Source organism: Neovison vison, chromosome 13 (genome assembly GCF_020171115.1).
Source record: "Neovison vison isolate M4711 chromosome 13, ASM_NN_V1, whole genome shotgun sequence".
Taxonomy (NCBI): domain Eukaryota; kingdom Metazoa; phylum Chordata; class Mammalia; order Carnivora; family Mustelidae; genus Neogale; species Neogale vison.
In genome coordinates, this window is record NC_058103.1 from 46,769,803 (window position 1) to 46,783,681 (window position 13,879).

The following is a 13,879-nucleotide window of genomic DNA, read 5'->3' on the forward strand; positions in this document are numbered from 1 at the left end:
AGTTACTCCTGTCTTCCTGGTCTCCAGTTTTGCTCTGTGCTCACCCAGCCTGTGACTGAGCATTTCTGTCTCTGGCACACAGCTCCATTTGGAGTCTTCAAACCCAGCAGATTCCTGCCACACATTCCTGTGCCACTCCTCCTTGGGGGGGTGGGTGTCTCTCTGGATCTGCCACTTGTGGAGTCCCTGCTCGAAGAGCAGTGGCTCAACTGTGCCGGGGTTCACGGTTTAAGGTAACCCCAAGCTGAGAGCTCACTCCTTGGCTCTGTCTCTGTAGTTGGCTTCCCTGCTCCACTACTTGCGAGCTCTGTTATACTCAGACACCTCCAATCTTTCTGTGACCCTGCGGGAACTGAGACCACACTGTCCCCATGAGGGCTTTACTCTGCTTTGCCTCTGGAATGATGTCCCTTAGTGGAGCAGACTTCTAAAAGTTCTGATTTTGTGCTCTGCTGCTCCACTGCTTGCTGGGAGCCGGCCCCTCCTGCTGCAGTTATCTTCCTGTTGCTTCGGATTCACTTCTCTGCATGTCCTACCTTTCAGAAAGTTGTCAATTTTCTGTTCCTAGAATTGCTGCTCTTCTTCTCTTCTATCTCTTATTGAGTTTGTAGGTGTTCAGATGGTTTAACTATCTAGCTGAACTCCTGGGACCTGATGTCATTTCAGTCTGCTACTCCTCCGCCATCTTGCCTCTCTGTCCACTTTATTTTTTAAAGATTCTACTTATTTGTCAGAGAGAGAGCACGAGCAGGGGAGAGGGGTAGAGAGAGAGAAGCAGGCTGCCGTGAATCAAGGAGCTCAATGCAGGACTCGATTTCAGGATCGTGGGATCATGACTTGAGCCAAAGGCAGATCCTTAACCAACTGAGCCACCCAGGTATCCTGAATGAGCCATTTAAAGCAGACCTTTTGCCTCCTGTCCAAAGGCCCTGCTAATGCTACATGGATCAGAGATGAGCTTGCAGATATACAGTCAAAATAAGCGATTCTTGTTATTTTAAGCCATTGGGTTTTGGAGTACTTTGCTACACACACAGTGATAGATGGTCAGAAAACACCCTTTAGGGGATCTTATCTGTTTCTATAGCATTAACTATACTGAGTCTCCAATCCGAACTTTCAGGTTAAATTTTTCTTTGGATTTCCTGATCCATATAATTAACTACTAATTAGATGTATCTCTCCTTAAGCTTAGTATGCCCAACATCTATGTGTTGTCCTTGTCCACCATCTGTTCTTTCTCCATTATCCCTTAATTTACTATCGAGTCATTCATAGCAGAAACCTGGGAAAGCATTCTCAAATCCTGCATCTCCCCACATCTAATTTTACATCTTAAATATCTTTTGAATTCTTCATTCTAACAGCCAATGCCTTAATTGAGGTTTTCACCATCTTTCATGTTCTATTTTAGTAATAGTAACTGATCTGGTCTCTATACCTCCCTTTTATTCTCCCCATTCCTTTAAGTTCATACTTGCCTTTGCTGGTAGAGTAATATTTTTAAACACACATGTTAAAATATTTTGTACAATTTCTAAATGGTTTCAATTCATTTACAGAAGAAAGCCACACTTCCTTAGGAAGAGATAATGGTTTTTAATGATTTGGCTCCTTGCCAGATCTCCACCCTTACTGCTTATTCCTCGTTTCCAGTTTTTAATGTTGAATTACTGATTGTTCTCCAACTGTTTCTTCAGGTTGTTCTACCTGTTCAGGCTTTGGTATAATTCAGTTCAATGTGATTGTAGGATGAGGTCCCCACTTTCTTGCTGCTCATTGGCTGGTGTTGCTCTTAGCTTCTACAGGCTGTTCACAGGTCCTAGCCACAGGGCCTTCTCAAAAAAATTATAGCTTCTTCCTTCAGAGCCAGCAGGACAATCTCACTGCATTGTGCCATGACAGTTTCTATAATGGAACCTAATCAAGGGAATGGCTATTTTAGGGATTGGGATTATGCAAGATTGGTGCACCAGGAATCTCAGGGACCATTTTGGAATTTGACCTATCATGGGTAAATATCAATTTTTCTCTAGAAACTTTTAGGATTAAAAAAAATTGTCAATAATTGTAAAGCTTACAAGAAGGGATATTCCTGTATATCTACTTTTATCCACTATTTGGTTACTCAGTAGGCTCTTTCAGTCTGGCAATTCATGTTCCTTCAGTCATGGGAAACTTTTGTGTTTATTTCAGTGGTGATTTTTTCCTTTATTTTTTCTCCCTTCTCTCTTTCTGGGACTCCCATTTGGACATTGGACCTCTTGAACCAGTCTTCACCTTTATTACATTTTCTCCTATTTTCCTTCTTTTGCTGTATGTACTTTCTGGCAGATTTGTTCAATTTTAATTTTTATTTCTTTATGGATGCAGTATCTTCCCATCACCTGGAGATTATCAGGGGTGGTTTTCTGAATCTGCTTCCTGAATAGTCTGTGTTGTCTCCATGTTATCTGTTTTTCTCTTTGTTCTGGGTTCTATCTTTTATGTTAGAGGCTTCCCTCAGACGCATGTTACTCCTTGGATATCTGTTTGTGATTTGGAAGATGAACCTTAAAAGCTGATTGGAAGTTCTACGGATGTACATGAGACTTGTTAATTCTGAATTCTATAGGGTGATTAGATCTGGGCTGCTTTTTGGAAAACCCTAATGTCAGTATCCTCAGGCTTTTTCTTGGGCTTAATGATTCTCAGAAAAGGATCTTCCCATCTTCTGCCCAGAGGACAGAAGTCTGGCCGCTTTTATTCTGGGAAATGAGTGGGTAGGGAGTCGGGGGCATCTTAGCATTTGGTTACTTAATCTCCCCACTTTTGGCCTGGCATTCACACTCTGAGATTTTCTGAAGTCACCCCCAGATTTCTTCTGGTGTGAGGGAGGAATAGTTGCCTAAACTCAATGGAATTGGAGGGGAATCTCAGTATCTAACTCCTCCAAAGCTTTTACGTGTATTCCTCCTTATTTCAGAGACTTCCTGCCACTGCCCTCCAGTATTTCTCTCCTGGTTCCAGAGACACCAGGCACTGAAAAACCCTGAGCAATTATAGGGATGCTGTACTTGATTGAACTGTTTCTTAGCTTTCTCTCTCCTGGCTTACTGTTTTGCTTTGTTAGATTCTCCTAAGTCAGTTATTATTCTGTTCTTCAGCTTCCAAAAAATGTTTGCCTTTTCTGTTTTCCTTTCTTCACATATGTATGTTTATCTCCTTTAAAGAAGATCTTCCTGCTATACTTTTCCTGGGATTACTGGAGGGAGTAAAATTAGATGTATATATTCAAGCTGCTGTCCTAACTTAGATGTTCCTCTTGTTTTGTAATACGTCATTACATGTTAAATTTTTATATGAAAGAATTTTTTCGTCATTCTATTTCCCTTGAAATATCTCTTTATCAATACTACACTATTTTATTTGTGTTTTTTTAAATTTCTTTATAATGCTCTTATTCCTTGGGGTTGTGATTTCATGTTTAACTCCTTGTAAATACATTAGTTTTATAATGCTTAAAGTATATAGGTACATCGGGAGGATTAACCTTAGGAAATAATGAGGTCATTTCTGTCACTATTAGATTTATTTCATAGGCTTGTAGTTTGTTTTTTTTTTTAATGCATGACTTTATTAATAAGAATTAGAATTTAAATCCAAATGTTGGAACCCTGTTTTCACACAGTGAAGACATTTTGTTCTTTTTTTTTTACATGAAGACCGAAGTTGCTGAAGACCCTCAACAGGTTTCAACTGTTCATCTCCAACTAGGATTACCACTGGTTTTTATTGTTAGTCAGCAAGCGACATATGAAGCTGATAGAAGGACTGCAGAATGGGTTGCTTGGCGACTTCTGGGGAAAGCAGGAGTTCTACTCTTGTTAAGGTATCTTAAACATTAGGTATTCACTGTATTTAGCAAAGCACTAGAATTTTTCTCTTTTTAAAATGTGGTAATATCTTCACTTGTAAATAAACTTAGATCTCCAGTAAATTTTAATATAGTTAGAACCAGTTGTTGAGCTAAAGTCTGTATATTAATTATTAGCTTGATTAAAATTTAGACCTTTAAACTTCGCTAAATGAAGATGGTGATGGAGACTGGAACATCTAGTCTCTATTTGTATCTAAAATATCTCAAACTCAGTAAATTGTAATCTTTTTTCATAAATTGTTTTTAGTGTAAGAACTTATAGTTCTCTTTTATGTTGACATCCTGGATGACTGTTCTTCAGATCAGCCATATAAAACATTTATTTCCATTTTGAAAAAGGGACTCTTCGGAAGTTGACATTCCTCAGCATGCTAACGTGGTCTTCAGAAGAGCAGAAGAGGTTAGTTATTTTATGTATTGCTCTACAATGTCTGCTTATTTAAAGAAAGTTCAAATGTGTGGTCATAAAATAATATAAGCTTATTATAGAAACCAAATTCTATAAATTGCCACTATTCAAAGATTATTGCTGTTAACATTTTGGTGTTTTTTTTTTTTTTTCCATTTGTTAGTCTGTCTCTTTTCTCATGTTCATAAATATATATATATATATATTTTAAGAAAATTAAGATCATGCTATATATCCTACCTGTCACATAAAATTATATCTAATTACTTGCTATTATGCTATGATGCCTGCCTTTGTATGCTGTTTTGAATATCACTGGTTCTTTCCTTTGGCTAAATTTCTGGAGGTGAAGTTTGTCAAAGGAAATTGGATTTTTTAAGGCTGTTAGAATACATCGTCAAATTGCCCTCAAGAAACCAGCAAGATCTGGAATTCTTTGTTGCTCATAACACTTTGCCACTACTGAGCATCATCATGTTAAAAAAAAAATCTCAACCCACAAAGTTCCCGTTTTAATTTGCATATTTTTGATTACTAGTGAGGTTGAACATTTTTTAAAAGCTTATTCCCGTTTATTTGCCTTTGTAAATTTCTGTTAATGTTCCTTTTTCTTATGTTTCTTAAAATTTTTCTTAATTGTTAAGAACTCTTTAATTCTGCACATTTCAAAATATTATATAAATATGCTGAATAATTGATGTGTTTTTGAACTGCTAGTTAAAAAAATTTTTTTTTAGATTGACCTAACTGATCTCTACACCCAACATAGGGCTCAAACTAATGATCCCAAGATCAAGAATTGGGTGCTCTACCGACTGAGCCAGCCAGCCGGGGGCCCCTGAACTGCCTGATAATTTAAATTTAAATTCTCTTGCCTAGAGCTATGGCATGAATACCAGGTCAATGGTTAGAAGACTGGATTCTGTTCCTTTGGTTCTGGGACTGGATTAATAAATTAACTTCGCCAAGCTCAGTTTTCTCATTTGTGAAATATTCGCAAAACCTTCCCTTATAACTTACAAGAAATTTATAAGACAAAATAGGAAAATACTTTGAAAACCGTAGTATTGTTCAAATGTAGTATGGGGCTAGTATGCTCTGCTTTTTGGCTAGGTCATGGAAAGAGTATTTCTGAAGCTGTTTTTTTGCTGATAGGTCAAGATCCTTAAATAAGAAGTTATAATATTTATTATTAGGAAATAGGTTTTTTGGAAAAATTAAAATTCATGATGGTTTCTGAGTTTGATGTCTTAAATTATTAAAATACAGTAAAATATAGTAATTGCTAAAATATAGTAATATAGTAATGTATAACATGCGGTAAGATAGGTAATAAGATAGCTATCTCTGTGAAGATATTTTCTGTAAAGGATAGATGAGTCTTTTCTATGAATCTCTTTATTAAATTCAGTGTATTTTTTTTTTTAACCTTCTCATCAGGGCAATAATGTTCATTCTGGGTTTGTATAATCATTCTTTCTCTCTCCTTTCCAGGCAAAGGGTTTGAGGGTCCTTAAAGTATAGAACTGGTTGCATAGATAGTATTGTATGCTTATATTACTGTATTATAAGCCTTGTATAGTGAGTTTAAAACATATCTTTTAGTATTGTGTTAGTTCTTCAGAATTTTTTTCCTAGGGAACTAATTAGCAATATAGTATTAAGAGTTTATGCTATAGTATCTTACTGCCTAGTTCAAATCCCACTTTGTAACTCTGGGCAAATTACTTGACTTCTATATCTCTCTCTCTCTCTCTCTTTTTCATTGTAAAGAAGGGTTAATAAGAATAAACCTACTTTAATGAGTTGTTGGGGTCAGTATATTAAAAGAAATAATGGAAAGTGCTAAATTAGCACAGGATCCAATACATTTGTAAGTGCTCAATAAATACTAATACTCATCCATTTATCCTTTCCATAAGTATTTATTGTGTACCCGCTTTGTTTCAGGCACAGTCCTAGGCTGAGGATATAGCAGTGAACAAAAGCAAGTTTTTGCCCTCATGGAGCTAATATTCTAGTAGCAGGAGACAAATACAAAACCAGTATAGCTAGAATTTCAGATGGTGTTAAAGACAATGGAAAAAAAAATCAAGGTAAGGTGAGAGAGTAGTCTTGGAAGACCTCACTGATTAGAAACAATAAAGCAAAGGAATATACCTGTGGATATGTGGGGAAAGAGTCTTCCAGGCCGAGAGGACACATGTGCAGAAGCCCTGAGGAGAAGAGTTGTTTGTGTTTCAGCATAGTATTATGAGGGAAAGTGTTAATGCCTAGGATATTTCTTAGTACCTGAGTTTTTAAAAGCCCTTTTTAAAATTCCTTTCTTCAGAGCTTTTTTTTTTTTAATAAAATCTACCAAACTGAAAAGTAGGAAAAAAATGAATAACCGTATACTTACTACCTAGATTCAGCAATTAATATTTTATTCTGTTTCCTTCACCTGTCACTTTTTTATGAAACATTCCAAAGAATACTTGATATAATGACATTTACCCATAAATATCTAGCATGAAACTCTAAAAATTATTGTTGTTCTTCTATATATAACCACAATATTATTATCACACTTAACAAAATTAACAGTAACTTGTTATATCATAGTGTAATCTCATAGCCAGTTCCTACTCCAATTTTCTCATCTTAAAATTATTTTCTATAGATGTTTTTTGTTAACCAAAATTTAGTTAAGGATTATGAATTGCATTTGGTGTGTTTCTTAAATGTCTCAATGTCTTCTTTTCCCCCATGATAGTGCCTTTTAGATAAACGGGCCAGGGTTTCCATATTCTGGATTTGTCTGTTTCCTTTTGCTTTTGTCTGCCTTGCTCCTTTGTTCCCTTATGTTTCCTAAAAACTGGAAGTCAGATTGCCTAGCTCCATTAAACATTCTGGGTAAGAATTCTTCACACTTCTGGTTCATTTGTATTTTATCTTATCCTAACGTGGAGGATGTCTGGTTTTCTCACATAATGATGCTACCTTTGATTACTGAATTAAGATAGAGACAGTTAATTTTCTCCATCATAAGATGCATTTCCCTTATCCAATTAGCAAATAGACTGTAGATAGAAATGCAAACAAAACCACTAGAGATATCAGTACTTACCCCTCCAGAATGGCTAAAAATTTAAGAAGTAACAATAGCAAGTGTTTGTAAGAAGGTAGAGTTACAAGAACTTTTGGTAGGAGAGAAAATTAGTACAATGAAAATTGGAAAAATATCTGGCAGTGCTTCCTAAAGCTGAGGCTACGTATATATCACTGTGAACCAGCTGTTTCATTCCTAAGCATTGCCCAGCAGAAATGTGTATACACGTGCACCAAAAGACAGCTATAGTAATGTTCCTAGCAGTTAGTATTTATAATGGTCCAAAGCTGGAAATAACATACGCCCTTAGGCAATAGAGTGGATAAACACATACATGCATATGGTACACAATCTTATATACTAGTATATTCATATAATGAATTCATCATTGGAAAAGAATAAACTGCTTTTGAATGTAACCTGAATATACCTCACAAATAGTGTTGAGCAAAAGAAGGGAAATGTTGTCACAGAAAGATTATAAGCTGTATATAATTCTATTATATAAATTTCAAACTGGCAAAATTTATAGATGGTGATGAAAGTCAGAATAGTGATTACCTTTGGGGGATGGTGATGACAGGGAGAGGCAAGGAGATGGCCTCTGGGTGTGCTGGGTAATGTTCTGTATCTTAACCTGTGTGGTGGTTATATAAGTGTATCAGCTCTGTAAAAATTCATCAAACTCTACACACTTATAATTTGTGTTCTTCCTTTGTGGATATTGTATTTGAATAAAAAAGTTTATTACCACAATATCTATGTATACTCCAAACAAATTTGGTTTGACTTTCATCATTATACATTTTAACCCCATTATTATTTCCACAGAAGTAACAAGTTGCTCACTTTGTAATATTAAAAAGATGAATATGTGATATCAAAGAACAAACACACTTTAGAGTTATTCTATAGCTTTATTCTCATGCACAGTTACAGTCAAGAATGATTTATTAAAATAATCTAGTGGCCTAAAATTTCATGTTTTTAAGATGTGATAGTTGGGTATTAGTGAAAGAGATTACAATGGAATAATCTCAGTGGGTTAGATTTGGTATTCTTAAAATACCTGGGGCAAATTGTAGTTTTAAATGTTTTTAGCTAAATTTTAGCAGAATTATTATAGGATGAGATACTATTTTGAATATATCTGTGGAATATCTAAATAATTTTGATTGGTTCTGTTTATGATTAAGTTGTGTGTGTGTGTGTATGTATTCCTTCTATATTGAGTTGGGACATCCTGTTATGTGTGAAATGTTGCAGACTTCAGTATAATGTAATTATGACAGGCAAGTGAGATGACTAGTTGTTTTTTGCCCTTTTCTTTCATTAGTATACACTATCTTTAGATAAAATATGCTTTGGATTCTTTCTATAATGATTATGGAATTCCCTTTTTTGTTTTATTTAATTTTAAAACTGGAGTTCTAAAGATTTGTTTCATTTTAATATCAAACAAGTAAAACATTTTTATTAAAATGGCATATTTTTAGTCATGATTTTAAAAATGAATGTATTTCTAGGGAGTGCCAGTGGAATTTTTGGTCTTACATGATGTTGATTTAATAATATCCCGTGTGGAAAGTAATATGCACATTGAAGAAATACAAGAAGATGAAGATGAGGACATGGCAAGTCCAGATATGGGTAATAAGTTTTGTGATGCTCCTTCCCCCTTCACCCCCTATTTATGCTTGGCACCCATAAGATCAGTGAAATTTCAGTGAATTAACTTTCTCATAGAATGTTTTGACAGTTAAGAATATGAAAATACCTGGAGAAACCTATTTTGAATAATATCTTATCAAGTTAATTTGGTAGAAGAGGTAAGGATGCTATATTTTGTTGAGTGTAATACATTTCATTGTTACATGCCAGGCTTCTAGCTTTATCTTCTAAATCGGTTCTTTCAGCCCTCTTCGTCTCTTCCATGTTTAGAAAAAATAACCTAGGAGCCACAACTTGGTATTTTACTTTTCTTTTTCCTATAAGGATATGAAATTCTAGTAAATATTGTTTGGATCTGTAATTGTAAATAAATCTGATTATTGACAATTTGGGAGTAAATTTCAGTAACATTTAAAACTTCTTTTTTTAACCCATTTCATTCCTTTTTATTGTACTTATTGCTTATGTTTTTGAAATATTCTGTAGTTTCAGGGCTATTCTCCTACACATTATTTACTTTGAGTTGGCTGATGTCCCCTTCATTTCGTACATGAAGAATCTGTGGTTTAGCAGGGAAATGTTCGAAGAAGAGGACAAGAATGGATTAGAAAATAAGAAAGGGGGCCACGTGGGTGCCTCAGTGGGTTAAAGCCTCTGCCTTTGGCTCAGGTCATGATCTCAGGGTCCTGGGATCGAGCCCCGCATCGCGCTCTCTGCTCAGCAGGGAGCCTGCTTCCTCCTCTCTCTCTGCCTGCCTCTCTGCCTATTTGTGATCTATCTGTCAAATAAATGAATAAAATCTTAAAAAAAAAAAAGAAAATAAGAAAGAACTGGAAGGAAATGAAAATATGTGAATAAGAAGGAAAAAATATAGTAAATAGGAAAATAGGCCTTTATTAATTTTGGTATTGAAGTTGTAACTTGTTAGTGTCATGGTATTTTAAATAATATACTATCCTTTAAGATAGTTTAGTATAACTCTTATGTTTCACATTTAACACTAAGGGAGAGTAATGTGACTGACTAGAGTCTCATGGCTGAAACCTGTGGAGATGCACTGTAATTCAGATCTAGTATTTTTACTTTATAGTATTAGAAATCATATGAAAATAATACTCTCATTTGTAAATTGTCTTCCTCCATTCCTTTCTTTGTAATGTGTTATTATAAAGAATTGTGAACTTAGCATAAAGTAAACAGGATAATAGAACAAATCTCCTGCTATCCATTACCTGGCCCCACCCAACCACCATCAATGCATGGCTATCCTGTTCCAGTCACTCCCCACCCGTTATTATTTTGTTGCAAATCCCAAATATAGAGTTTCATCCAAAAAGATTTCCCTGTACATTTCAAAAATATAAGGATTCTCCTTTTAAAATGAACTTAATGAGCACTGGGTATTATATGCAACCGATGACTCACTGAATTCTACTTTAGAAACTAATAATAGAGTATATGTTAATTAAATGGAAATTAAATAAAAAATTGGAAAAAGAAAAAATGAGCATAATTGAGGCACCTGGGTGGCTTAGTTCGTCAAGTATCCAATTCTTGATTTTGGCACAGGTCATGATCTCAGGGTCATGAGATCAAGCCCTGTGTTGGGCTCTTTTATGTCTTAGACCCTTCATATATATTTTTCCTTTTGCCTAAGACATTTTTCTAAAAAGTTTGGATTCTCTAGCTGGAAGGCTTTGGCTCTCCGGATCTGAATCTCCCTATTACAATGTCTCAGGTACCATTTTCTTTCCTTAAACTGACACAAGTTACAACTATGTGTTTATTCAGTGATGAGTTTATTGTCTGACTTTTCTGTAAATAGGAGCTCCACATGGTCAGGGACTAAGTCTGTTTTGTTTACTGTTTTCCCTACTGTCCATCACAGTGCTTGTCATACAGTAGAATTTGTATTTATATAAGTTATGCATTTAAATATACATTAATTTATTTTTGAACATTTTAGATATTCAAGATGATGAAGTGGCAGAAACTGTTTACAGAGATAGGAAGAGACGGTTGCCTTTGGAACTCACGGTGGAACTGACAGAAGAGACTTTTAACACGACAGTAGTGGCTTCTGATAGCATAGTGCTTTTCTATGCTGGTTGTGAGTATGAGTCTTCAGAGTCAGGGAATATTATGTATTAGGGGATTCAAAGTGGGTGGATTTTATTTTTGCATTCTGTATATTGCATGTTGAAGAATGACATAGTGTTCATATGTCCCAACTAGGCTGCACATATTGAAACATTTACTAATTTACTAATTTAGAAAAATTACCAATTCATGCTGATGTTTTTAATATATTAACAGTCTTATGGATCTCTAAGACATATACTCCTTTTAACTTCAAGAAAAAGCCCTTCAACTATTTTCCTTGCATTATGAGTGCAGAAAATTAGTTGCATTTAGGATCCTCTTAAATGATTGCATACTATTGGGTACCGTATATTAGAATATTTCTTATGAAGGAATAACAGTTTTGGGAGATCCTATAAATCAGTATGATTTATAATCTCTGTAAATCATATAGTAAATGTATAGTTGCGGATTGTAAATGTATAGTCACGGATGCTTTGGAGATACGCATGTTGCAGTATCTGTTGAATTTTTTATTTTAATGTAGGGCAAGCAGTATCCATGGCATTTCTGCAGTCCTATATCGATTTGGCAATTAAATTAAAAGGTACGTAATATGGTATGCATGCTTATTTTCTTGATTTTAAGCTATAGCTATTTGTAAAACCCTATCATGCTAAAGATGAAGAAAACCATGTAAAATTTCATGTTTTATATTTGTGTCTCCAACATTACATTAATGAACCATAAGTTTCAGAAATGCTCAGAAGCATTCATCTTGGTTCTTTTCATGGACCTGTCTTCAGCAGTAGTTAGAGAGCCTATGTATTAAGTACTTGTGGCCACACAGTTAATCCAGTAATCATTTTGGCTGAATTCATTTAGCAAACATTTACTGAGTGCCTACTCTTGAGCCAGTTACTATTAAATATTAAATGAATACTAAATACCCTTAAACAAAAATGTGACAGATAAGACCCAATCTCACAGTCTAACCAAAGATCTAAGATCTCAGTGTTCTTAAAGCTGTTTAGTTAGCTCCTTATGGACTGGGATATTTCTTAATAGCCAAAGTCTTTTAACTGTTCTATGAAAACCTGATCCAGGGGTAGGTAAATAAGAATTCAAGGAATAGACTTGAATTCAAGGAATGGGCTTGAATTCAAAATACCTATGCCATCGTTCTAGCAAAGACATAAGGAGAGGTAAGGAGGCATATTAATAAGAGAGAGGTAATTATGGATTAGGATAATGTTTTATAATCATTTGAATAAGAATGTATCATGCTTCATATCTGTAATATGCCTTTTCCTACAGTTTTTCTTTTTTTTTTCTTAGCTATGCTAATTAACTAGGCTTATTATTTTAGCTACTTTAGGAATGTATCCACCATTTAGTTTTTTGGGGCACTAGCTTACAGGTTCTTTCAATTTTTAGTAATTCTTTGTAGGTAGATACCATATCTTGTACTTAGTTCACTGGACTTGGCATATTGACTTATATTGTAGAATATTTGGAGTTTAATAATTGTTGAATAAATGAATAAGCTAATAGTATATAACTTATTTATATACTAGGGACTTTTGTGAACTTAAGAAATTAATTCCAGAAAGTCAGTCCTAAATATAACATGTTCTATGGTAATAAAAACGTAAGAGATTTTAAAAATCACTTTGAACCATTTTTCCTCAGTTCTTTTCTGTTTTAGAAGTTCAGGGGGCTTAATGTAGAAATGCATAGTATGGGTACGCTTACTACGCCAAATTGGAAGACTATTGTAATACTTTGGGCATGAGTCCTATAACTTTTCATGTTGACTTTGTGGGGGAAAAAACCACTTCTTATCTAAGACGATGAAGAATATTTTATACTCAGTCACAAGGTGGCAGCAAATATCAAATTTTTATACCTACCCGTACCTAGTAGCTATAGCTAAGAGAATCTGGGTTTTTTTGTTTTAAATCTTTAAATTAGGAACACCTTTGGAAATTCACGCATTGATCAGGTATCAGGGATGTAATACTGCAGACATCTTAGACTCTACTGATAGATTAACATGGAAAAGGGACCCAAAAATAGAGCAGCAAAGGAGATGGGAAAATAAGCCAGTTGGGGAAGGGGTTGCAAAAATCAAGGGAAGAGAGTGTCCAGTAGAAGCCATTCATGCTGATGAGAGGTTAAAAAAAGAATGGGGTAAAAATGTTGTTAAGTCTACACAACTGAGTTTTCTACATTAATATTTATAAAATGTGCATTTCCTGTTGTTTAGGCACATCCACTATGCTGCTTGCTAGAGTGAACTGTGCAGATTGGTCTGATTTATGTACTAAGCAAAAGGTCACTGAATTTCCTGTTGTGAAGATGTATAAGGAAGGCAAGACCCCAGTGTCTTACACTGGAATGTTAGGAACCGAAGATCTCCTAAAATTTATACAGCTGTGAGTATTCAGCTTCTCCCTAAGACTTTTGAATTTTGAGGTCTATAAACTTAATTCCCATACTTTGTAGACACATCTTGAATAGGTTAAGGAGTAAGGAATTGAGATCACAGGATAAGGTGAAGAGAGCTTATTCCTTCACTTCGACCTTCACAGGTCGAGGTTGTGTTTAATGAGGGTGTTTTTTTTTTTTTTTAATTAGAATAGTATTTGTCTTTATTTTGTCAGATATTTACCCTGTGGAATATAGTGTTCGCCGCCAGTGTCAG

General features: G+C 35.0%; 1 protein-coding gene across 7 annotated transcripts in view; it reads left to right on the plus strand.

Annotated features, from left to right (window-relative positions):
- The window catches only part of TXNDC16 (thioredoxin domain containing 16), a 109,391-nt gene that overhangs the window by 60,812 nt on the left and 34,700 nt on the right, over nt 1-13,879 (plus strand). For all 7 annotated transcript variants that reach the window (XM_044229541.1, XM_044229538.1, XM_044229537.1 and 4 more), the window contains 6 exons: nt 3,705-3,871; nt 4,259-4,319; nt 8,946-9,069; nt 11,057-11,200; nt 11,720-11,779; nt 13,442-13,610. In XM_044229541.1, the coding sequence (XP_044085476.1) occupies nt 3,705-3,871; nt 4,259-4,319; nt 8,946-9,069; nt 11,057-11,200; nt 11,720-11,779; nt 13,442-13,610 (725 nt within the window). The remainder of the gene's footprint in view (nt 1-3,704; nt 3,872-4,258; nt 4,320-8,945; nt 9,070-11,056; nt 11,201-11,719; nt 11,780-13,441; nt 13,611-13,879) is intronic.